The 27,500-nt window shown below is 41.1% G+C and overlaps 1 protein-coding gene across 7 annotated transcripts in view; it reads right to left on the bottom strand.

Moving 5' to 3' along the window:
* Nucleotides 1–27,500, bottom strand: part of tanc1b (tetratricopeptide repeat, ankyrin repeat and coiled-coil containing 1b) — a 104,440-nt gene that overhangs the window by 17,268 nt on the left and 59,672 nt on the right. For 4 of the 7 annotated variants that reach the window (XR_011178442.1, XM_069153711.1, XM_069153713.1 and 1 more), the window contains exons 6-14: nt 25,101–25,290; nt 21,237–21,557; nt 10,329–10,451; nt 9,058–9,348; nt 8,625–8,779; nt 6,171–6,402; nt 4,750–4,916; nt 1,563–2,170; nt 6–114 (exon numbers count right to left, since the gene is read on the bottom strand). Coding sequence is in view for 6 of the 7 variants with exons in the window: in XM_069153711.1 (XP_069009812.1) it covers nt 6–114; nt 1,563–2,170; nt 4,750–4,916; nt 6,171–6,402; nt 8,625–8,779; nt 9,058–9,348; nt 10,329–10,451; nt 21,237–21,557; nt 25,101–25,290 (2,196 nt within the window). In the remaining variant the exon portion in view is untranslated. The remainder of the gene's footprint in view (nt 1–5; nt 115–1,562; nt 2,171–4,749; nt 4,917–6,170; nt 6,403–8,624; nt 8,780–9,057; nt 9,349–10,328; nt 10,452–21,236; nt 21,558–25,100; nt 25,291–27,500) is intronic. The other 3 variants (XM_069153712.1, XM_069153714.1, XM_069153717.1) reach the window with 1 other exon arrangement.

The raw sequence follows: 27,500 nt of genomic DNA, 5'->3' as shown, positions 1-27,500 counted from the left end.
TGTACCTTGAAGATGTGTGCTTTGAGGATGTGGTGTCCCAGCTCCATCGTCTGTTGACGATTCAGTTTCCCTTCTTGGCGGGATAACATGAAAGCCATCAGAGCGTGGCCAGTCCTGGGTTAGAAAACAACAGACAGGACACGTGTCAAGACTAGGAGTGACCTTTCATCTGCCTCATGCAACATGAATACTTATTTATTGTGGCGATGAAGAGCACCTTAGCAGGACTATTGTATCCTACGCTGGTGAGAATAAGCTCAAGAGACTGGGCAATGCTCAAATGAAGAATGGCCAAGAGTGTAAAACCCCTGGGTTCTCCTATCCGTCTTCACTCAGGCAGCCTGGCACTAATTAATGCAGAACTTCATTAAAAGGACATGCATGACTGCAGATCACTTTGATCTGGTTTGAATTCTCTCTACTGGTGCCCGGGCACAGAGAGGCAGTGCAGCGAGCTTTTGTCTGCGTCTCCTGTGCCAGACTACGAGCTTTTGTTTATTTAATGATGCAGTTGGAAGGCTGTGAATGAGCAGAATATGAAGCTTGGCTCGGGTCCATTCAGAGACATCACTCTGTGAGCAGAGGTGATCAACAGGGAGGGAAAACAGCGTGTCAAAGTGGCATCATTGGACTTATTAAGTATGAATGACTCACATCTCTAATACGGTTGTAGCTCCTAGAATTACAATGAGTATGTAGATAAACTGTTTTAATAAGCAAGATGCTCATGGCAGGACATAGGGATAACTGGAATGCACATTATTTTATATGATAGTGTGCATTATGTAACATTTGACATAACATATAACATATAATTCCTTATGAAGTTTTCATATTAAAAACAACCCTGTTTTAGTCGGTTTCTCGAGGTTTCATCGCTGCATTGTGCAGACCCAGAAGCACTAGTAGTCATCACACCACATGATTATACATGTTCTAGTATTCTGTCTACAGTGTACAGTGTGTGCCAGTAGTGCCCTTGTAAATTGTGTTTTCCTAGTAATGAAATAAAAGTTGTAGTACGGTACATTAGCAACTGCATTATAAATACTTCTAATTACAATAAATACCTGGAGCATCTCGAACTCAGTTTTCTCTCTGACTCAGAATTGAGTCATGCTGCATTGAAGGAGCATCCTACTCTTCACACACAATCCTTCATGTGAGTTTACTTTTTCAAACACGCAAGAAGCTAATTCAGAACCACACTAAGTATGAACTTCATGAACCCAAAACGCTATTTATTTGCGAGAGAGAGCTCTGCAGTGTCTCGTGTTTCCACATGAAGGACTAAATGTGTATTTTCAAAAGACTCCAAATTTGATGAAGGACATTTGAATAAAACCTCCCAACATAATTCACAATACTTTGACCACTACCATGTTATTATAATTCCTTAGTCTGTACTCTCCCGCAGCTTGTTTGAGGTCTATTTGTGATGCATTTGCAGGAATATTTTCTAAATGCATCAAACACTTGCAGTGCCTTCAATAGAGGCCCACAGTCCGAAAGGGCCGAAAGCTGCTGAGTTACTGCATTTGCTTACAAAGCAGAGGACTGACCTGGGGTCACAGAGGAAGTCTGTACTCTCTCCATCAGCTCTCCACACCAGCCACTCTCTGAAGGAGGGGTGGCAAAACATGCGCGTCTTGTCCCGCCGTTTGATGAGGAAGCATGACAGCAGCTCCATGCGTTGTTGAAAGTCCTCCCACGGCAGCTCCCCTTGGATGAAGCCGGCGTTCATGGCCTGGAACAGCTGCTCATCAGTCATGGGGTGTAGTGAGGCCAGTGCCACGTTGAGGATGGGCAGTGAGCGCTCAAAGGCCGAGTTGGTCATGAATTTCATGTTGCACTGTAACTGGTACAACTCAGCCACGGACACGGGCACGACTTTGTAGCTGGCACTTTTGATCACGAGGTGGCCTCTCTCGAACAGATCCAGGGTGAGTTTGAGATACAGGTAGGAGCCTTGGCTGCGTGAGATCAGGTGGCTACTGAGTTTGCCAACCGTGATGGGGTCGGCCTTCCCATTCAGGCTGATATTGTTCATGATATCCTTGCTGCCACTGATACGGTACTGTATATACGCGTTGAGGTCGTTGCTTATCTCTTTGTTGTCAGAAAAGTCATCCAGGGAGATCTTGGAGAAGGGCAAAAGGCTGGTGATCTCCTGTGGAAGACAAGGTGAGACAGTTAGTCACATGTAACATCATAATTTCCTTTTCGGTATCATCAAATCAATTCCCAAATAATAAGTCAAATAAATTGTATTTCTTATTACTGCAGCAGACAAATACAAGAACGATAAAGAAAAGCATTCTTCACATCCTAAGCTGCCGTTAAAAAGATTCTGTTTGTCTGCAGAGGAGTTTCTTTGAGCAGTGGGGAAGCAAACCTGCTGAGCTATCAGGCCAGAGCAGACACTTGTTACCGCTGTAACTGTGGCTATGAGGAAAACAGGACTGAGAAAGTGAGTATTAAGAGGCGGGAGATGGATGGGATGGTGACTAGCAGGCAAGCATAGGTCTGAGCCACGGCTCACATTTCAATCTATGTCCTGGAGGGGGGTTGGGGAAATCAATACACCTTAATCCTCCAATCCTCTGCCTGTCTGAGGCTCCAGCAACATTGCCTCAGTGAGATAACACTTCCCTCTTCCTCATCATGACAAGGTACAGCAAACAGACACACACACAAACACCCGTATCCACACATCATCGACTCAATGAAACGCACCGATCATAATCCACAAGACGGGTGTCGTGCGAGCAACGCCTCACAGATATGCTACATATTAGTCGAGCAAGCGAGGGCTGATATATTGAATCCCTCTCCCAACGTGAGATCATATTTGTCTCTTCAAATCAAAAATTAATTCCAAGACACTTTCATGTCGGTGAAACACAACTGTGGTTCTGTGGTCGCAAATAAGAAGTATTATCATGGCTTCACTTGCAAAAAGAGTATTATCTGGTCTCAACAATGCTATATGGTGGATTCCTCCTTTTTTCTTTTTTTTTAATCTATGCCTCAAATCACTCAGGTGATAGCTAAGCTTTATTTATTCATTAAGATCAAGATCTCTTTTGCAAGAGAGACCGGAGAACAAATGACAGGTGCACAAGGTCACAACAACAAAAACAACCACACACGACCACACTAACATTTATCCACAAATCTTATTCGGAATGTGAGATAGAAAAGCTTTAAAGATGAGGAATCTGTGTCTTTAACTTCAAGCTGTGCTGCAGCTCATTCCAGTCTTAAGGTGCTTCATGCTGGATACCAGTCTCTCTCAGTTCAGGGTAAGTATCTCTGAAAGCCTTCTAAATGAAGAATGGTGTACCGATGCTTTCTAGATGTCAGTGATGACCATCCAACCTTTTCATTTAACTTACCGCGCTGAGTGCAATAGCTGTCAGCAGGGTACTCCAATTCAATTCAATTAAATTTTTATAGCGACAAATCACAATACAGCACGTTATTCCAGGGCACTTCACAGTAAATTCCTTACAACAGAACTTTACAACATTGAACAGAGGAGCCCAATAATTCATCAATTTCCATGGGAGGGGCTGGGAGGAAAAAAAAAAACTATAACAGGAAAGAAAACTCCGACAGAACCAGGTTTAGAGGATGGCGGCCATCTGCCCCGTCCGGTCGAGGTGAGGGAAGAGCGAAGAGAGAGCAGAAAGGGCGTCCAATAGTTTAAGGCTGGAGGCCACAGCATGAGCATACAGGAACGTATCGTAGACAGTATGGTGGATTATAAACTGTTTTGTGTGTGTTTTGGAGGAGGAATAAACTGTGTAGATTTCAGAGGTTATAACACAAATTCCCGCCAATTAAAAACCTATTTCGAGTTGTCCGTTCGAGCCAGCCCACATTTTTTTCACCAAAATGTTTTAAACAAATTGAGTGCATTCGATTGGGACATAAAAAAAACCCCACATCTTTCCACATAATAAATTGATCCTGACAGATTCATAGAAGCGTATGAGGTGAATACAAAATATCAGTGCAACAATATATTGATTTACCACATCGCCATGAAGTGAATTTTAAATGGCTCACAGTTGCAGGATAAAAACAAATGAGCTGAACTCGATTTATAATGCAGCGCAGGCTGATGGACAGTATTCAAGGCCTGGCTTCAGCCTGAGCATTAATAACTCGAATTCTGGATGTCAGTCAGCTACCACATTATTATCCCAGGCTCGGTGCTTCATCCCAGCAAAGAAAATCCGTTGTCGAGCAGCTCATCAGGCATATCAGAGCCTCAGCTCTCACCAGTGTGAGTTCAACAGAGGCCCAGAACATCTCTGTAACTGGTCAACCTGGTGTCGCCAAGCTAGTCAGCTTTAAGGGATTGACTGCTCTTTCCAGTCATGCAGTCTTGGTTCTTTGGTCTCTGTATGTCAATTCTCTCCTGAATGTTCCTGGATACGCTCGACTCCGTCGAGAGTACAAAATGACAAGCAGGAGCAGCGCAGGAAAATCTTTCAACTTTCACACTTGTCAAGATCGACAGGGTCTGATGCCAGTTAAAGTCTCAGGAAGTGACAGCAGATCCAACTGGAGGTTTGTAACGTTCTAAAACTGCATTGAGAAACCTTTGAAATTAAGTTCACCAACTGCAAGAACTGATTATAACTCTTCTACGTGTTTGAAAAGTGGATAGTCTTCCATTTTCCAGAAAGTGTATTTCTGGCTAGACTGAACAAAGTTTTTTAATGAGTTCCTCCTTACCAGCAAGTTGACCCGGACAGTGACCACCAGTTTAAGCCAGGAGGGAAACTTGGCAATGATCTTAGCGATGAAGGAAGCAATAGTATCGCCGTAGTCAGGCTTGTGGAACTCGGCTTCATTCAGGCCATCGATCAAGATTATGTGGTCCTCCTCTGGAATCCTCCGCTCTGCAAACACACACATGAAAACCCACAATGGTGAGACAATGTGGAGTGAGGTGAAGCTCATAAAAGTATTAGCTCAGCTAAAATACCGTGTGGTGAAAGTGTCTCGAGGAGCTTTATTCCACTGCAGTAACTAAACCTGGTTCTCTTACTGGTGTGTTGAGAGTGAGTTATAAGGGCCTTTCCTTAAATTCATCCGCTAAAGAGCCACTGCTCCCCTTCACTCCTCACTATCATTAGTATTTAGGGCTGTCACGGATATGAAATTTAAGTTGACGATTAATTGTCATAATTTCATATTCAAGATTTAATTGTCCTTTTCTGTTTATTTTATGTGCCTATTATAGAATAAGCCCAATCATAATTGATAATACACCTTATGAAGAAGAAGCGCCCTTTATTGGCTGGGGTGTTTGGCTTTGCAACGCAGTCCATGTTGTTTAAGTCAATGGATGCTCATCCAAATGTAGCCGGCGGAATATTAAAAGTTGAGCGTCTCGAGATAAACAGTTGGTGGCGCTTATTCTCTTCTCATGTGCCTTTAAACCATAGAAGAAGAAAGGGGTCAGATGAGAGCAACAGTCAAACCACAAATGGTGAAAAAAGTTGTGGCAATATTGATGGAAAAATGACATCTCTGTTAATTTCATGCAGCTGTTTTTATGGACATGAATGAAAATAATTCTGATGATTACGCTCAAATGCGATCAGGTAATTATAATTTGTATATGCATGCATGTCTTTATTTCTATAATGTTGGCAAGCTGAACTGTCTTTTTAAGACATAGCAAACTTCTATTCTGCTACATTACACTCATTTAGCAGATGGGTTTTATCCAAAGCAACTTGGCAGTCAGTGCCTTGCTCAAAGACACTTAAACATGTATCATCTTTTCCATAACTAACGCAGACTACATAGAAAGAGGACAGTACAGAAAGGTAGGGCATGTGAGGCGGACAGGATTCAAAATTGCCCACTTCTATACCCAGTCCAAACCCTTAGCAAGTCATACTGAGGCACTGATATCCAACCCTGTGAAGGTTGTCTCTGTAACAATAACCATGTCCCCAGGGGGTTTCAAATGGCCTACAAAAGTACTGACACTATAACTTCAGACCAGTACAGTTTATGTTTTCAGCAGTTCTCTGTAGTCGCAAGAAACTGTGGCAGAATAAAACCACAAATGAGCGACTTGGGATTCTAGCGAAGCAGCCTACAAAAATGAAACATTGGAAGATGAGACCACAGTGTTTTACCTTTACGAAGGTTGGCCAATGGCTCCAGGACTCCCCTCCGGAAAGCAGCCATGGGGTCTTGGACACAGGAGCGCAGACTGAGCATGCTCTGGAGGTGGGGCTCCTTCAGTAACAGCTCCCGGTACGCGCTAAGTTGATGTGCTCTGCACAGCAGGGCTGCGATGCTATGTACAAACTCTGGTACCAAGCAAGTGTACGTGTTATCTGCCTGGCAATAATGATATGCCACCACCTGCAACACAAAAGGAGAAGAGGAAAGGAAACAAGTGAACACAGGGTGTTTGAGACTTAGGAAGAAGTAAAAACATGTTAAGAGTAATGATTGAAGGGTGTGAATTGGCTTCAGCAGTAATACATGTGTAAAGCCGGGAACATTCAGTAACCTCAAAGCATTTGCACAAGCCAACAACGCTGGAGACTAAAAAATACGATGACACAATGAGTCAGACACCTTTTTATACTCATAACCTCAATAAAGCCACAAATAATCTCTTCAACTAAGTTAAGAACGTGATTTAATCCATCGTTGTCCACATAGAAGGGGTGATAAAGTTACTGGGCAACAGCTGACCACCTCAGATGAACTCTATAAAGGGAGCCAGCAGATCCCGAGTGGAGCTCTAAAAGAGGAACCTTCGGTGTCTGAGCAGGTTGCTGCAGAGCTCCAACGAGGTCTGATTTAATAGGAAGGAGGAGGGACAGAGGTGGCAAAAAGGAAAGAGAAATGCCCTTGGGATGTATGACTCTGTACTACTTACAGTCCAACCTGGAGGAGCTGACATACTTCCAGGGGCAGCAGGAGGAGGAGCAGGTGACCTGTTCTCCTGCTGGCTCTACCTCTGCTGCTGCTGCTGCTGCCATCAATAGAGATGACCAGCTTCTGGAAAAGTTACTGACTAAAGCCTCAAAGGCAAGACTTTTTTCAGTGTAAGTGTACTGTGAAATAAAATGTGGCCCAAACCTTCTCCCAACCCATGCCACTCATATCAGAATGTGTATTTATATTTCCTTCTTTTTTAAATGATTAAATATAACCCTCATGTACTAATAAATCCACTTTAAGGGAGACAAGAGAGGATGTGATGACTTCTATAGACAAACAAAATAGTACATCTCAGTCACCAGTCACTTGTTTAGGTCTTAGAAGTAGTTTAAGTGGAGAAAATATGTGGTAGTCATTCAGAGAGAATGGAAACTATATTCATCCAAAAGATAACTCAGCAAATGATTCACATATTCTTTCTGAAAACAGTCAAATATTACACATCCATTAGTTGCGTTATCCAAAAGGAAACAGTGCTGAGATGTGGTGGTTTAGCTCTAAAGAAGGAAAGACTGTGGAACACTTGAGTCCTTTTATGTCACACAAATTGTAGGTTTTGTCAGAAAGATTTTTGACAAAGAACAGAGGGAAGCTGTGAGATTATGGCCAGTGACTATAGTAAATTAAAGTAACCGTCCGTTTGTATAAATACAATAACTCTTGATAGGAACCTTACTGCAGTGATAATTCATTACAGTATAGGCTGTATACTATTTTAACACTTGATGATGCAACACTCTGCAGTGAATCTGCTGCAGTTAATCTACCGGCAGAACAATAGATTTATGCTGCAAAACAATGCTTAAAAGAGCGTCTGTGATAGGAAGAAGACATAAAACGTGTGATGTACCATAAAATGTAATAGCCTCAGTGCCCCTGTTATGAGACTGCTTTTGAATCAATGATTAAAAAGAACTGGCAGAATTTGACAGAAGCTGCTCAGTGTTGCATCAGTGTTCACACATCACAGGAACAGAGCCCCTGCGAGAACGCCTGTTGGAAACACTTTACACAATAATTGGCTGAAGAGGTATTGCTTGGGTTTCACAGACATTTAGATGAACCTCAGCGCATAAAGTCAGCTGTCTGGTGTGTGAACTGTCCCGATGGTAAAAGGCAAAGTGTGCAGAAGTAGACTCAGGCACCATCGCAGTACTTATCAACGACAGGGATGTTAAATCCTGAAGGTGTTACAAGGACACCAGGTTGTAATAAGCAACATTGAAACAGGGACAAAGAGTTCCCAAGAGTTCAGATGAAAGGATGAATCCCACTCTGATATCTGCCTGTTAAATATGAAGCTTCAGCCAGCTGCTGATTATCTTAACAAAAACACTGGAAACTCATTTACTTTATTCATTCAACTCTTTGTTTAGTGCTGCATTTAGATTTTTTTATATTTCAGAAAAAAAAACATCCACCTACCAATGGTTGAAATGGCTTCTTGAATCTTGTGTTTAAATGTGAACTTCCCATCAGATATCTGGGAGCCAACACCATCACTGTTTTTAAAGCTATTGTCTAGAATGGGTCAAAACCTGCAACAATTTTCTTCCTCGATTTGGATTTCTTTGACACTGATTTAATGCCTTTACCTTCAATGTTGGAGCAGAGTATTAAGTAAGTCCTACCTTAGCAGCCAGACGTTTGACAGCCTCCTCCCTGCGCCGCTGCATTTCGGGAGTTCCTGGGCAGCTGTTGATCCTCAGTGTGTTGGTAGCGCTGGACGGGGGAGTCGGCTGCGGGGGCTGGCTAAGAGGAAGCTCTGTGCTCGGTCCCGCACCACCTGACAGACGTAGACACACTATTTGTCACATATGTGTAGACGTTAAATAAAGATAAACTAACGTGTTTACATAAGCAGATTTGGTTGTTGTGAAGGCAGATGAGGATGTATTTTGTGAAATCAGTTTAAAAGTGGGTAATGAAATTAGATTTTATATTAGCAGTGAGTAAATTCGCATTTTCCTTCCACACTCTGTAAGCTTATATTAAAAAAATAATATAATAAAATTAAGTAAAGACTTGAAGCTAATGTAGTGTTTACATCCAAAGGCAAATCACCCAAATTACTTTTCGGTGAGGCACTGGGACTGTTGGAGGCAATCTGTCGCATGCGTCCTCCGTGGCAGCTCAGCGCGACAAGCCGGGAGATAATGGCCGTCTTTCCATAACCCACGCTGCCCACCACTACGGCGCCGTGGTTCTCGGTGGACTCGCTGGCCTTCAGGACATCTTCCAGTTGCTGAAAGAGCCAATCCCGGCCCACGAACACAGAGTCTGTGGTGATGCTGGGCACCTCAAACAACAGGGGCTTGAGCATGATGTCTACGGGCTTGTAGGGAGCGAAGCGCGCTGAGGAAAAGGGAAAAGAAATGAAACAAATTATAATTATAATGATGTTTTTTTTGTTTTGTTTTTAACTAACTTGCAGCATTAGAGATAATGCTTTTTCACTTCACTTCACTTCATTTTTTTGCGTGGTAACTATTTAACAGTAAACTCTTTCTTTCATTTTAATACTGGCTCTGAGTATCCAGAGTGTGCCATGTACATCTAAAGCCTTAACATTGTCGTGGATAAATGTTAATTTCAGAGGAATCACGGTGAATGTGGACTTGAGAGAGGACTCTCTATCTGCTGCACTTCAGCACCATTAGACCTCATCAGACACTCGTCCACTCAGGAACTCTTTTAAAGCTCTGATCCTGCTAATACTGGAATCACTATGACCACTAACATAACAGCTGCCACTATTGCTGATGCTTCTTTTACTGTTATTACCACTACTCTCGGTAGTTTAACTCACATTGGACCAACTAATTGAACTAATATCTATCTTATTCTGTACTAGAAAAACATATAACTGGGATCCAAACATTTTTTTTAACTTAACAACTGCCTCTGATTTTTGGTTTTGGAGTTGTTGTTTTTTGTAAGATAGCAAAAAGCTGAACAAAGAGCTGTTGTGAAGTCCATACTCCAGAAATGGGGAAGGAGGAAATGGAAGAGGACATTTTCAGAGGACTAAATAGTCTGGACATCTATTGATGACTTGTTGGGAGAATTCTCTGAGTGACACTGAGGATCCAAAACACAGAATCAAGGTTGTTTAAATGAAGAACATACAACATGACTTTACATGTAAAACTGGGGAATAGCATGCTTCTGGTAGCATAACCTTGATACCGATCAGTGCCGCAATGTGTTCACTGCACGGCGTGTAAGCATTTAGTTTTAAAACTGCCAACGACAACATAAATGTAGATTTTTTTTTCCCACACAGTACTGGTTAACTCCTGTCTAGCTGCAGCGATGATGGATAGCACACTCACCTTTAGAGTCCTGAGGTGGCCTTCCTCCTGTATTATGCCAGGGCAGCCGGATGGACGTCCGCAGGGGGGTGTTACGCTGTTCATCAAGAAAGCTCAGGTCTTCCAGCTTTGTGGAACTGGTCGCTGTAGACGGAGACACAGAAACACGCATGTTGAGTGTATGTGCCACAACAACTATAACGAGCAGGACAGAAACTCACACAAGAGAGAAAGTGACAACCTCTGAGAGAGGATGAGTGAAAGAGAGAAAAGCAAGTGTGCTCTGACATTTGTAGTTTTCTTGAGGCGGTGTGTGCAAGTACCAGCAAACTGTAGCAGAAAGAAGAGCAATATCCCAAAGTCCAGACAGATATGCTCCTGTTTTTCTTTGATTTGAGCTGACAGCTACACACAATATAGCAGTGAGAGGTCTGTCCCCACAAACACCCCCGCTGGGCCGTGCAGGCAGCGCAGATTACCTTTACCTTTCAGAAAACACAGAGCCACTTGCAACAAGCAATAGAAATGTTCCTTCACCACTGTATTTCTTCTGTCAATCTACCAGACACACAACTGTGATCCCAGCTTTATAATGTAGAACAGACTACGATATCTGGAAGTCAGTCAACATTTCTCAAACATTTTTTATCATCTTAAAAATTATAAATCCAGGTCACAACTCGGAGTTTAGGGGTTAAATTGTACCCAGATTTCATTAGAGCTGACATTCATTATGTAGGAGCATGTCTCTTCCCTCTGAAACTAAACTCTGCCGACTTAATAAGCCAGAGATTACAAAGCAATTCAACTCGTGGTTTGAAGTATGAGACTGTAAACATAATAAAGATAAACGTTAATAACAAGTTCTCCCCTCCTATTACTGTTCATTTTGCAACAACGCTATCACCATTATGATCCACGCTCTCTTGGCTTGGATTGGCTATTAAGAAGCGACTCCAAGTTGCTCTCCTGAGAACTCTGGATTTGATAAAGACGTGCATTTGGATTCTACTTATCAGTTCCTAATTTTGTATATTTCAGTCACGCTCCCCAGTGAAACACACTTCACTCTTTAGGGGGGATTTGGTTGGATAGTTTCCAGTGAATATTGAATGGTATTTCTCCTTTAAATGCCCATCCCTGATCAGAATCGCTGCAGCTGAAATGGTACCTAGCCCTACTCCTGGCCCTGTTGAAGAGCAGAATCAAAGCCTCTATTTTCTTCTTCATCAGCCTCAGCTGGGAGAGACTGTCACAAACACTCAACTGCTCGTTCTCTCCCTCACTTGGTCGCAAACTCTCTCTCTGGAATGTCCTACTAATTAAAACCCGTCTGCTGGCAACAGTGACTGAGGAAGCTGCCATCAATACAACTTTGATTGGAATAAAAGGAGGTTCAAATGCTAGTTTTACTGCAGGATGGTGCTTCACGAATAACTGTATTGGACACAGTCTAACTTTCTGCAAAAAAAACAACAACAAAGCAAACAGGCATAATCTTAAGTGAGTCGGTGCAAAGCAATACAGAACAAACACTTGAGTACATTTGATCCTGAAGCTACAACTACTTACATCCAGAAGCAAAGCCAGGAAGGACAGAGAGGATTCTCAGAGCCCTCTGCTGCTCCCCAGCATGGAAATACTTGGGCATGCATGCAGGCAAGTAGACAGAGTGTCGACCCTCAGCTAAATCTCTGGAGAGTGCTCCCAGCGGATGAGCTCACCGAGGGCACAAAAGCGAATTCTCTATCCCAGTGATCCCATGCAGGCACACTGGCAGCTGAGCAGAGGGCTGGGCTGCCCCCTCCAGTGCTCAGCCAGTCACAGTAACACACATCTTCAGACGCTCGCGAAATTAATGCAACACTTTCCAAAACAGCGTCACCCTCCACTTCTAGCACACATGCATACATCATCTTTGTCCACGTGCTGCATGCATTTGCACACACACACATAGAAAATGTTGGTAAGTGAGCAGCAGGGGGTGACAACTGAGAGAATTAGAGGCAATAAAAGTGGAAAACCAAGAGGTTGAGTCTCCAGTGGCTGATTATAGTTCGTAATTGGCAAGTACTGCAGGATTAATCAACGATCCTGTCTGGAGAGGGGTAGAGTAAGAATAAGAGAGTGGAACATGTTGAAGAAAAGGTAGAAAAAGCATTAGAATTATATAGAATACAAGAAAGAATATTAGATGAAAACTATGGGAGACGTATGAGCACAGGACAGGAGATTGACAGAAAATCAAGTCTCTTCAGCAAATCGCCACTAAAGCCCAACACTGACATCAGTGGGCAGCAAGAAGATGCTCGTCTCTTTTTTTCTCTTTAAATTTCTTCAAGATTCAAAGAGCACAGAAGACACACTGAACTGTTATTCAATGCCAGGCATTTATGAAGGTAATACTCCATCGGACTTGCTTAAGTAGTCTTAATGCACACACTCCTTCATTCCTGCCTGTGTTAAAGCATCCTGCACCATAACTATTTTTCCTTTTTGTTAAGTCACATCGTTTGTTATCGGCAAGTCTTTCAAGGCCAAGAATTCCCACAGGATGCCTCCACATCCTTCAAATCCTCCTCTTCATTTCCTTTCCACCCCTCACTCTTCAAATTCCTTCCTATTTTTGCACATCTCTACTCATTGATAAAACGTACATATGATACCTTGATGTCTGTGCTTGCAGTGACTTTGAAGCTGTACCAATGTGTCAGACTGTATTCTGATGAAAATGGGATTCTTTTCACCTCAGGCAGGTCTGCTCTTTGAAACCTTCTGTTCTGTGTTTCCCATGAGGGAACAGAGAGTAACCACTATGAACCACTACGAACTACTATGAACCATTATGAACTACTATGAACCACTATGAACTACTATGAACCATTATGAACCACTATGAACCACTATGAACCATTATGAACTACTATGAACCATTATGAACTACTATGAACCATTATGAACCACTATGAACCATTATGAACTACTATGAACCATTATGAACCACTATGAACCACTATGAACCACTATGAACCATTATGAACCACTATGAACCACTATGAACCACTATGAATCATTATGAACCATTATGAACCATTATGAACCACTATGAACCACTATGAACCATTGTGAACCACTATGAACCACTATGAACCATTATGAACCACTATGAACCACTATGAACCACTATGAACCACTATGAACCACTATGAACCACTATGAACCATTATGAACCACTATGAACCACTATGAACCACTATGAACCACTATGAACCACTATGAACCACTATGAACCACTATGAACCACTATGAACCATTATGAACCACTATGAACCACTATGAACCATTGTGAACCACTATGAACCACTATGAACCACTATGAACCACTATGAACCACTGCCCCCCTCGACTCCCTGACTCTCCTCTCCTCTTTACCAGCTGGTACCACCTTAACTTTTGGAGTAGCGCGTTACATTGTAACCATTGTGTGATACTGTATGAGTAAAAGAGCCAAGTTTCCAGTCTCATTCTGCAAATTACAAGGCAAAATATTTGGTTAATATAACACAAATCAAAGGTTTTATTAGAAATAGATTAACACAGCCTCCAGCTCCAGTCCTTCTCTGACCTGATAAGTCAGAATCCCCTCAGCTTAAGATGAATAAGTGCAAAGTGGTAATTAGCTGGCCTGTTCACTTTCTTGATTAAAAGGTGAGAAATAATGGGCGCCCTAATGGCCTCAGTGCATACCACATTAGTGAAAACGCACTTCGCAGCCAAGTCGTCCGTTTGACTCCTTGGCACCCAGAACTTTGCTGCACGTTATTCCCCTACTTTGTTTCCCACATTTCCTCTCTCCACCTACTGCAATGCCAGAAATAATCGACAAAAAGTGAGAAATAAATATGTAAAACAAAGTTTTACTTCATGAACACTGTCAGCAAGGCTCTGCTTTAATTGATAAACATTGTTTCCCACTGCTGCACGCACAGGCTGTTCTTGGCATGAGATACGTTTGCCTCCATCTCTAGGTTTGGCAGTGACAACTGTAGTCCGAACCCTTTATAACCCTAACATGAACAAAATATTTGAAGAAGCTGTAGGAGTACAAACTGCCTGAGAGACTCAACATAGTGTAAGGACAACTCAAGCTAATTAAAATCAAAACCAAATATGATCTGATTGGTTTATCAACAGTTTTTGTAATATACGTAATTACTTTTGTTCTGCAAATGGAAATACAAACAAAACTAGTCATCAACCATGTCGGCAGCTTTGGAAGGTTGTATACAGGCACAGTGGTGCTTCGAGCTACGTACTCATATCAGGATGCAAACATTTTCACAGTGACAACTCTAAGAGGCAAATATACAGTTTACCAAGTTACCATCTGAGATCAGCGTGTTGGGGTGACAGTAATGATACTACAAAATGTCATGTCAATCAATCCAATAGTTATTATTTCAGTCAGGACAAAGTGGCGAACTAACCAACACACAGATTTACATTGCCATCACTAGAGTCAGGCAGGCATGGCAACAAACCATGAACTTAAACCATATGCAAATAAACATGAATAACTGACTGCACAATGAGAGAGAGAGTAGATCGGTAGTCAGGTCGTTCATCACTGCAAAATCTCAGTGCCAGGAAGAACAGAGACCTGGGACATTAAGATATTCATGCTGTCATAACAGTTCCTTAACAGCTATTACATCAACCTCAACAGAGGGGTGCTGTCAATCAAACTCAGCCAAATGGCTCTGTGGCGATAGAGACACGTTGGCCATTATACTGTTCCTTTAAGATTGGGCATTTGATAAGTCCTGATATGTCAATGGAGTGCAACTGAGCGGAATTACAAATGGCTTCTCTAAACCAAAACAGATTGATCTCTGGAACGTTTTCTATTTTTCTCCTGCTGCGACACAAAGGCACTAAACAATTGTCTGAAAATGGGCATTTTCGAAGATGTCCCTGACCTTTTCAAAGTGCTGGAGGACATGAATGGGTTATCTGTTTTCTTTGAGCTTTTATTTTAGTCTGTGAACTAAACAGATCAATATCTACATAAAGAAAAAGGCAGAAGTGAATTCAACCACTACCGAAGACATCACAAACACTGACACTCTGCATGCACGTCTTTGAACAAGGTGACCGAAGCCCAGAAAAATACAGTGGACGACAGGGTCTTAAAAACTCCCAGAAAAGACATGAGCTTACAGCTTATCAGATAAAACAGGTAGATTGTGCCTTCCTGCTTCAGTGCTAGAGATAGACTAAAGCATATTGCATTTAAAAAGCCAGAACTGCTTAATGCTGCACCACTTTGAGAGACATGATTTTCTAATTACTGTCTGACCTTTGCAAACATCTTTGAATCACAGGCTGTATTCACTTTGAAAAGGTGGAGATGACTTCATTCTTTCTAATAAAATACAGATGCCTTCAAATGCTCTCCACAGTTTTAGTAGACAAACATCATGTCTGAGAATTCAACTTAAGTAAGGACACCGTTGTACAAAGAATCTTGGGTCCATTATCTTTGGAGAGGAGAGCTCAGAGCACAAGTTTTACCAGAGAAAACAGACGACTTTGGAGCACAAACAAACAATGAGTGTGTGTTGTACCTCACTATGGCTCAGACCACAAAGCTCCACTGAATAGCTACACACCACACATGTACTGTAGCACCATTCTTCAGCCACAGTGACCCTAACTCCATCTCCCTGTCTGAGCGACCCGACCAAAAGTAGCTCAAGCTAAGATTTCAAAACCATGGAATTCCAGTGGCCAAAACTAATATGGCCCTTTGACTCTGTAAGCCTTCATAAAAAGCTTAACTCAAATGGCTCGAAAATAGAATTCATATTACCTAAGTATAATGAAGCGAGATGTTGGTGCAGAGCACATGACATGTGAAAAGAAAAACAAAAATCAACAATTTTACAAAGCAAACCGTCGTTCACAGATGCTGCAACATCTGATCCTAGAAAATGTCAACATGACATTTATTGGTGTCAGTGTAGATTGCAAGACACAATAACACAACATATAGACACCACAACTTGTCAAATTGTTAAGAAAGAATTTATACATCTGGCAGAGATGTTTTTTGTTGGTTGAAAGCAGCAGGTTTTTATAGTGTGCTGTGGAAAGAGGACTGGAATTGACTTTAAATTCAGATGATTCTTGAGCCCAAAGAAGCCCAGAAAAAAAAAAAAGGTTCCCATTTCTTTATGTCTTACATTCCTTATGTGGTATAAGCTTTGACAATGTATTTCAATATCAAATGGAAGATGAACGTCTGTGGTATAAGTTCAGGTGTAGTGCTGCCAGAGCACAACGCAGTGACTTTTATTTCTCCAAGTAAGGAAATAAAATGTTCACAGTTCTTTTAATGAGATTGAAAATCATTTACATTTTTCATGAGCTTGAAGATCCAATCATCTTTGAAGCATATGGTATCCAAGAGAGCTGATTAAAAACAAATTGAAAGGTCAAAGTTGCCATTTAGATTGGTATTTAAGATGTATTGATCGATTCCTAATGTCGACTCAAAGACCCTGTTAAAGTTACTGCATTATGTGTTGATACAAACTCAACACTTCCTGTATGTGTTTCAAATTAAAAGCCATGTAGCATTTCATTATCCAAAACTATATCTCTTAACAATGCTTTTATTGTGAAACATTTGCAGGAAAGTGTTGAATTAGTGAATTAAGGGCAATCAATTTTTAGATGAGTAACTCAGAACAACTGTTGAAAATAGCAGGATTATATTGTTGACTTTATTAAATCAAAGCAATGGAAATACTCATATCAACTATAATATGTAAGTGGTGGAAATACTCATCAACTATAATATGTAAATGGTGGAAATACTCATATCAACTATAATATGTAAATGGTGGAAATACTCATATCAACTATAATATGTAAATGGTGGAAATACTCATATCAACTATAAAATGTAAATGGTGGAAATACTCATCAACTATAATATGTAAATGGTGGAAATACTCACATCAACTATAATATGTAAATGGTGAAATACTCATATCAACTATAATATGTAAATGGTGGAAATACTCACATCAACTATAATATGTAAATGGTGGAAATACTCACATCAACTATAATATGTAAATGGTGGAAATACTCACATCAACTATAATATGTAAATGGTGGAAATACTCATCAACTATAATATGTAAATGGTGGAAATACTCATCAACTATAATATGTAAATGGTGTAAATACTCACATCAACTATAATATGTAAATGGTGGAAATGCTCACATCAACTATAATATGTAAATGGTGGAAATACTCATCAACTATAATATGTAAATGGTGTAAATACTCACATCAACTATAATATGTAAATGGTGAAATACTCATATCAACTATAATATGTAAATGGTGGAAATACTCACATCAGCTATAATATGTAAATGGTGGAAATACTCATATCAACTATAATATGTAAATGGTGGAAATACTCATCAACTATAATATGTAAATGGTGGAAATACTCATATCAACTATAATATGTAAATGGTGGAAATACTCACATCAACTATAATATGTAAATGGTGGAAATACTCATCAACTATAATATGTAAATGGTGTAAATACTCACATCAACTATAATATGTAAATGGTGGAAACACTCATATCAACTATAATATGTAAATGGTGGAAATACTCATCAACTATGATATGTAAATGGTGTAAATACTCACATCAACTATAATATGTAAATGGTGAAATACTCATATCAACTATAATATGTAAATGGTGGAAATACTCACATCAGCTATAATATGTAAATGGTGGAAATACTCATATCAACTATAATATGTAAATGGTGGAAATACTCATCAACTATAATATGTAAATGGTGGAAATACTCATATCAACTATAATATGTAAATGGTGGAAATACTCACATCAACTATAATATGTAAATGGTGGAAATACTCATCAACTATAATATGTAAATGGTGTAAATACTCACATCAACTATAATATGTAAATGGTGGAAACACTCATATCAACTATAATATGTAAATGGTGTAAATACTCACATCAACTATAATATGTAAATGGTGGAAACACTCATATCAACTATAATATGTAAATGGTGGAAATACTCATCAACTATGATATGTAAATGGTGGAGCAGTGGTTACACGACCTCAGAAACGGCAACAAATTAAAAAATGTTTTATCAAAAATGGTGGTCAAGCTAGCTCCTTAGACTATGAGCTAACAATACAATAATAATAAAGTGCTCATGAGAATCTGAATTCAGCTCTGCCAGCTCTGACAGGTGGTGTGTGCCAACGTTTGTGCAACTTGCTGCAGCACGTGTAGGCTCCACTCAGGCTGTTCCCACAGAGGCCGGGACAGCACAGCTACAAGGCAGTGTAAATGATGCTTCACAGCAATATGCAGTATGTGAATACTTTCCGGATGCACTGTATATTTAAAGCCAGTCAATACAAAAACAATTGTCTACCTTCAGTAGAAAATGTGGCTCTATGAAAATAGCTGAGAAGGTTTGATAAATATTATACGCATATACACTCCACCCCATTTAGTACACCAATGCAGGGAGGCTAAATAACAGACACACCTCTTAGTATAGTGCAATGTACTTGAACAGCACCAGAAATTACCTCTCACAAAATTACCATAAAGTTGATTAAACACCCCCATAAAACAATTTAACATGATAACCTTTAAGGAGATAACATTTCTTGCAGGACTGTTAATTGCATCAAAGTGTATATTTCCACCCATTTCCCATCACTATCAAGGTGAAGGTAGCAATGAGTTAAGCAAGGTAGCCAAGAAGTCCCTTTCCAAGTCAATAAATATTAATTCTACTCTGGCCAGTTCACGTACGCCACAAAGTAATGAACCAAACGCTAGATGGAAAAACAAAGGTTTCTTCAACACCCAGCATCTTTGGTGATTTTTATCTCCATTTGTTAGAAGTGTTGCATTGATATATTTAAGCCAATTAAATTCAGCTTTTATATTTCTTTCCATGTTGGATCTCCATGTTCTTATTTAACCTCCATCAACAAAGTAAAAGCAGATTCACATCTTCACATCAGACACCTTGGTATTCAACAGGCTGGAGTACAAACACAATGAACAATGGTCACCAAGGTTGTGGCACACAGAGTGAATGCACTCATGTTGAATACAATTCTTCTCCATTTATCATCAATTTTCATTGAATACAATTTCTTTGAGCATTATCTAAGGAGAAGCACTGTCCCGGCCGTACCATGAGACAAACCACAGATTGGTTTGAGCCGTAAATAAAGCCGTCTCATCGTGTCCTTCGCGTCCTCTCCCAGGGTTTTGTCACACAGCATAAAATCTAAGGTGTGAATTCTGAAGGTCCCCAGAGGGCAACACTGCATAACTATGACATCAGCTCATAAACTCTGAGAGCACACACGGAAACAAGAACACATAAACTGCCAAATTCTCCCTGGTCTGTTAGCTTTATGAGCCAGTGTGCGTCTGGACCGTTCAGGTTTATGTCACAAGCACATAACGATGAAGAAGATCGATACTATCGAAGAGAAAAACAACAAACTGATCTGGGAGTTGACACAAGTGAATAGTTATTGTATTTCATCAAGATCAAACACAGGGGAAGAAGGAGAGAAGTACTTGAATTTCAACCCGTTGGCAGCTGCTCCATCAAGGGGAAAAAGATAAAGCAAAACGACATAATCCCAAGCAACACATTAGGATCATTATACATCTCCCAGCAAAAAACTCATATTCACATGTTCAGGGACATAATGCTCCTTCTTGTCTCGGTGGGATTCTGGTGGTTATTTGTGGTCTCAGTCTTATCTTGGTCACTGATCTGACTGGAGTCTACTAAAGTTTTTATGCTTCTTTCTACCCAGCCTGCCCCAGCTGCTGTAATTTCCAGTGAGTGTTACCTTACCCTCTGTACAATCTACATCCGCCCTAAAAGAGAGCTTTTTATCTGTTTTAGAGTACTCTACCCTCCATATACTGCTCACACTCAATCAAACACTTGAGTCATACCCTCTCATGGTATTTCATGTGTCTATTCAATCTAACAGTCATCATGTGCAGCTCTCCTGGGTATGAAGTCAAATCATCAGCATATAAAGAGCTTTAGACTTATATTACTTATGATTTGATGGTTCATTTGTACATCAAAATCCAACGACTGTCCCTGACGTTGTGAATCCTGAGGCTAAACTGAGCTGAAAGTAATATTTCTCAAAGACCAGTTCAAGTGACTTTCAGTGAGAACTTGATTTTCTGTTGGTCTTTGCCTCAACTTGGTCTGAACCTGCTTTTAAATATCATTACAGTTAAAAGGACACAAAGGAAAATGTAAGATGTATGTCGGTTTGAGGTAGGGCCAAGGTCAAAAGCAGCAACTGCAAAAACAGAGGAGGGCAGCATGAGGGAGACCTGAGAATAGAAAAAGGGGAGAAAAGACATGATGGAAAAAGGGGGTAGCGAGGAATATCAACAACTGTGACAGCTGTGTGAATATGGTGAGCTGAACCACAACAGGGAGGTTCCAGGGCAGGAATGCAGAACAGATCAGCCAGGCAGAGGCTGGTGCTTAGAGACGACATGGCAGGCTGTGCAGAGGCACAACACACAACAGCTGCCTAATCCCAAACTTTATACCCCCTGCTCTGAAAAGCACAACCTGTTCTCTGAAACTACGAACTTCCTGTTTCTTCTACATCTACAAATGCTTTCAACCTTCCAAAATGACTTTTCAGATTGAAGCGCAGGTCATATCAGTGTCGCAGTCTTGAGCTGACTGGAAAGACAGTTCCAGTCTGACAGACTCTTTCCTGTACATGTGTATATCCAGATATCAACACTAAGGCCTCTTACCTGCGACAGAGTTTGGCCTCGGCATCATGAGGGAGGCTGATGTCTGTGGTGGGTAAGGAATGGGTCCCTCGGGGGAGTGACTCGGAGGCTGCGGTGCTCCTGCTGATATGTTGGCCTGCTGCTGCTGATCTGTCCTGGACGGGGTGTCGGCTGGTGTTGCTGTGGCACTGCTGGAGTCCTCTTCGGCCACAGGAGAGCAGGTGTCAGCCCGCACACTCTGTGCCAGGCCATGGCGCCCGCTGCCTCTCAGGCTGCCATCCTTACTCCACTCCAGGCTGGAGCCACTGCGGTCGTCATTCTCTGAAGAACTGGTGATGGTGGCTGAGAGGAGATGAAAAAAAAAGAGAGAGAGAGAGAAGGGATGCTTTAACAAGTGAGGGAGGGAAGATGAGGGAAAGAGGCAAGATATATCAGATTAATGTTCTTTGTGTGCTGTGAACATGTATCTGTCTTAATCTCTGGTGAGGTACTAAGCTGTAATGGAACTTTTAACTTTGAATAACTCCCTGCTTTTTCTCATTGCCCTTATCAACGCTGTTCGGAAGCTCAATTTATATTCACAGTGACGGTCTACTCGCACTAATGAAAACTAGGAAGCCATGATGGCAAAGATTTGTGGAATTCATTTCTTTGGCTGTTTTCAAGGATCACCAGTTGAAGGATTCAATATCATACAGAGTAAATAACACTCAATATTTACACAAAACATGTAAAAGATGTAAAAGAAGAGTGAAGCACTGTTTTTGAAAGATCTTGAAATTAGTTTTTGTTCAGACAGGTGTTTTTGCTTATTTGAGAACAAATCCTTTAATCCTCCCACGGGCCAACGCAGCCATCTAACACGATTGTAAAGCTGAGAGGAGGCCCAAGCTGCACAATGACAGGCAGCTGGATACAGAGACATCAGTACAGTCAGAGGACTGGAACTGACTGGCCAGCTGGCTGTGTTTGCATCACACACTGCTAATCTGGATTTCATAATGCCGCAGCACGTTGCATCATCAACAATATTAATATAACAATCGGATCCCGGACCTCGTGACTCCTGTGCTGTTTACCTGGCCAAAAATGAAGTCACTCATAACAGACGTCACGTCTATCCCTGCCCTGATCACGGTATTAAACGTCATCATGGTGTAGAAGAATTTATAATGATGGCGCCTTTCTTGGCTGAACTTTCTGAACCCTGGCAGATAATACATTATTATCTATTCAAAGATACTTTGACTGTAGTTTTTTCTGAAAGCCTGTTATGAGTCCTCCTGTAGGAACTTGTGGGAGAGCTGCTTTGTGAATGTTAAGACATTGCAAAGTCCCACCAATTTCACCAAGGAGCTTTTAACATACTACAAAGCCAAATTAATGTGCTTTTGAAATCACAGGCAGACTTAAACTTCAAAGGACGCGGGGCATTAATCACAGGCAGGAATCTGAATTGTGGATGCACGACGGCTTTGTTCTTTTCCTCCCTGCACAACTTTATCAAGTAGGGTGGGTGGGATGTTGTAGACCAGTGGCTCTTAACACACACCCCCAACCCACTTCACCCACACACAAAAGTGCATAGTAGCCTAGCATTACGCCAGAGTCAGCGATCTACCAGTTTAATTAAATAAGATGCGTGCCTCCCTCTGCTGCAGATACAAGAGTCTGCTGGACAGGTACTGCTGGTAGAGACGAGGAGGAGATGCTCAGTCACAGCCTCAGCAGTTCAACTAATTTACATATACAGAGCTAATTAGAGCCAACCACTGGGTCTAATTAGCTCCACACATAGGTTTGTGTAATACACTCTGGTTTCGGGGTGAAGAGGGGACAGAGAGTTGACCGCGGGCAAAGCCGTTGAGATGTTGCACTTCTGCAAGTTGTGTTCTGCCCGTTCAACAGGTGTTTGAGAACAGATTTTGACAGATTTGGTTCCACAACTTAGTCAAATCCAACGTCAAGCCTTTTCAGTTCATTTTGCTGGGTGTGTGTCTGTAAACAAGTCACGCACCTCCACCTTACTGTCTGCGACCATCACAAAGAGCAGAGAGCTTCAGAGAGTGATCGAGGCAAGAGTTACCTCTCAGAACTGACTTTTTAGCAGCATGATTTTATTTCTCATTAACTTATTTTAGCATCTTTCCTGCAGCCTCGAAATCCTCAAGCGAAGTACAACAGTCACAGACCAACATCTTATCTCTCGCAAAATGAATTTAGATTGGACCCACCAATGTAGCTTTGGAGTAACATGGACTACAACACATTTGTACGTTTGATCCTGGGTGGTGTCAATGCTCTAAGCTGGAAGACGCTCGATCACAGCTTCCATAAATTATTTAGCAGCTAGCGATGATATTGCTCTGAGGGGACAGAATGACTGACTCATGGTAATCACTTATGTCAACTCTGGAGGACTGGAAACCCAAACTGTTGTGTAATATCTGGCTGTGGCAGACATTACTACCCACTGCACAACTACCATGTCTGTCAGTAACCTAAAAAAACAGCATCAAATATGGTATCTCTGTTAGTTCATACAAGGATAAGTAAAACTTCAAACCTCACTCAAAGCTGCTGACTTTTTTTCAAAATCTAACAGTGCCTCCAGAAAAAAAGAGAAAAAGGATCATGCAGCTACAGTTTGCTTTTCAATCCTCACTCCAAATATTCAAAACCCATTTTCAGAATAAAATCAGACAATTTGTGTAGCCACTGGAGGCTTTGTGAGTATAAATGGGAGATGAATGAATGCATCAATAGACTGTGCCATCTTCCTGTCAGCTTGTGTAAATCCCCAGATATCTTACAGGGCTATTACTACAGATACAGCACAGCGTCAAACTGTAGCAACTGTCACCTCAATGCTCCCTCGTACCAGAACAGCTCCACACAAACCCGATAACTGACACGGGAGAGGATGAATATAATGTGACACAAATGCCATTCAGTCCCAATAGGTTTCACAGGATGGTAAATGACTGACACCAAATACACATGACAAGTTTTTGTCTCAATCAGAAAATGTATATAAGGTAATAATTTTAACACTGCAAATTAAAAACAGAAAAGCATCATGGGAAAGACTGCAGTTAGTGATTTTAAGTGACGCTAAACAGTTGTGTTGGCGTGTTTTGATGAATCTGTGCTAAAGGTTGCACGGTGCAGAATAAATGACAAAACAATACTAAGAAGTGAGCAGAGTCGTTGGTGATACCTATTTTTATCAAACTGAGCAGGTGATGACGCCATCGGTCAGCTGTCGGTGTCAAATCAGAGGCTGGTGTGAGATTGTTGTCGTTCCTCTGAGGTGGGACACTGACGCTGAGAACTGAGCTACTGATTCACTGTGCCAGAAAAACTCCACAGTGAAGTCTGTTTGAAGTTTCATGGACTTTCTATAGTATACTTCATTTTAAAATTGCTTTAAATACCAATGCAGTACAACCACAGAGTAAACAATGTTCCCACCATCTCCACCTCTGGCCTATGCAAGTGGCTAGCTTAAAGGTACCCTGAGTAGTTTCTCTGTAAAGTAACAAAGTTCAGTGTCATTAACAAGAATGCATTGTTTGAATTTTTGCCAAACACATTTTTTTCCTCATATAATATATGTCAATTTGATTTTAAATCCCACATTGTTTACATCAATAATAACTAGCTAGTAATCTGTTTTGCAGCTACACCCTTATGGCTACATTAATTTACACACTATTGCCACAAGTGATCAGCAGAACACAACTCCATTACCCACAGCTCTCCTGTTGGTCAGAGCTTATCAGGGTACCTTTAAGTATTCCCACTTTAAGGATCTACCCGTGTCACAAGTTTTTCTTGCACCACAGAAACTGAAGGTGGTAGTAGATAGCTGCTATTGCTCACCTATGATCCCACTGTCCTTGCTCTCAAGTGTGGAGCTGGGGCTGGTGATGGTCCCACAGGGGCTTGAGCGGCTGAGTGGGGGGCGGCTGGTCGTGCTGTTGAGGGTGGAACATGGGCTGTCGGTGCTGGGAGACGCCGTGCTGCTTGTCAGTGTAGAGCAGGGGCTGATACCCTGGCTGGTCAGGGAGCACTGCAGAGAAGGGATATCAAGAAAGGGGTTCAAATACACCAAGAATGTGCTGTACTATTCAAAGATGTCAATGAAGTATGAAGTCAATTCAATATAAACTATCAGCTGGCAAGAAGTTCACATTTTTGCAGCATGAGGAGCAATAAATACAACAAAAAGTAAGTTTCCAACCTTATTTGGAAGTTGAATTAAGGAAATACATTTTTTTTTTTTTTTTTTTTTAAAACAGGCCTTGATTTAACTTCACTGTCTATTTGATCTGGATCATGTAAAAGCAATGCAAAAAAATTCCTTCGCAAATAAACAAGCATTTCACATGTGAGCATGACACACAAGCCGAAGGGCATGAGCACCGTAAACGGAGCAATGCTTGAAAATTACACACTCATATGTCTGGAGGAGCCGAAATAGACCTGAAGAGAATTTCACAAGGGAAGAAGTCTCCGCTTTGTGTTGACACAAAAGATACCTTTCTCATGTCATCAAGCCTGTCTGACAACCGTACAACAGCTGAATCTTTGTTTGAGAGAACTGACAACCGTAGGAATCCAAATTAAAGCTGGTTTGTCCCGTTTCACCAGCTTCTTTTAACTGTATTCTGATTTCAGACACAATACACAGCAGCTCAAGAAGGTCATCACTGCCTCACTGTAACAAGGCCCGAAGCCTTCAAACTATTTCACACCACAAAGATCTTATCACTCAGTAAGTTTTAAAGGAACTTCTTCTTTATCCTACGTCGTTCACATTAAGTTCAGGAAATGTACCAGACTTCAATTTGTCCACCAAAGGGCAATTCTGTTTCGCACAGAACAAACATTACAGACAGAAATACACCAAACAAGGTGTCCGTAACATCGCTGTGATGCTACAAAATTATATTTCTGAAGGGGCTTGTTGAAATCAGAGCAATACTTACATTTATGTTTTCTCAATCACTACATGGCCCCTTATAAATCCAATTAAAAACAACTGTTACAAGTCCAGGTCAAATTAAATCAACCTCATCCTCAATAAACCAAACTCATTTCAGATATGTTGTTGCCTGAGGAACTTTCACCCCTGGTTGGCTTCTCAACCAGCGCATGCTACAAGGCTGTGTATTGCCTCAAACAAACTAAACCAATTAAAATCTCTGAAACCATTCTAATGCCGTTTGTCTAAGCCTTATTCATATATATATTTATATTGTTATAGCACCGAAATCATACCCCACTGGAACAACCACAGCACTAACTTTAGACAGTATTTTTAAACATTGGAGATCTTTCTCCTGATGAGACCAATACTGCAGTAGTTCAAAATAACAAACATAGATTGTTAGTGCCAGCAAAAACTCTTGCTAAACCTGACTGAATTCACAAAGTAGTTAGACGTTCACCAAATTTAGAGACAAGTGTGACGAACCTCTCATTCGATTTGCGCTGACTGTTGCTTGTTCAAAGGTCTTTACGTTTGTATAATGGCATGCTAAAAGAAGACAAACAGCAGAATATGCTGAATGGCTGGCGGTCTGATCAACAATGTTTGGAATGATAACATAACCATAACACATTTTCTATTTCTAAATCCCAAAACATTTTTACGCCAGCAGTTTTGTGTGGCAACTTCGAGCCCTCAGGCAGCTAATGCCAGCTAACAAACACAGGAAGAGTCAAACACCTGACTGACTTTTAATAATTTACTGAAAGGCAAAACAAAAACCACGCTGAGTTAAAGACATGTAGTAAAACAGCAGTATGGACCGGAGAATTGCTTGCAGATGACAATAATGTACTCCTCTTCATTGGAGCTATGAAAACACACATAAACGCACAGAAAGCAAACACAAAGTCAAAACCATTACACTCCCGTACTCCCTGTCTCCTCTTTTGACATCTCAACTAATGAACATGATTCAGAAAATACTTTCTAAGCTGCTTTCACGTTCCCGAAATGACCAGTTCAGTGTCAAAACGTGTCCAAGACACCAGATGAATGAGGAAAGCATTGCGTGCTGGACTCTGCTCGTCACACAGCTCCAGCTTAGTGAGTGGAGTCAAACAAACGGAGGCTCAGACCTAACGTAACTCTATTTCTGGACCCGGGCTCAGACGCTCCTGTTTCATGCTGAAGAGCCGCTGGAATAGCACTGAAGTTACTGGGAGACTTGACATACCACGCTGAGGAGCTTGAACACAAACAAAACCACATGCAGACAATTTTGAATA

The sequence above is a fragment of the Embiotoca jacksoni genome, unplaced genomic scaffold (genome assembly GCF_022577435.1).
Source record: "Embiotoca jacksoni isolate LCO1_2020_lvr unplaced genomic scaffold, fEmbJac1.0.p SCAF_2, whole genome shotgun sequence".
NCBI classification, from domain to species: Eukaryota; Metazoa; Chordata; class Actinopteri; family Embiotocidae; genus Embiotoca; species Embiotoca jacksoni.
Note: the sequence above shows the minus strand (reverse complement) of the source record. Positions and strands in the feature narration are given on the sequence as shown.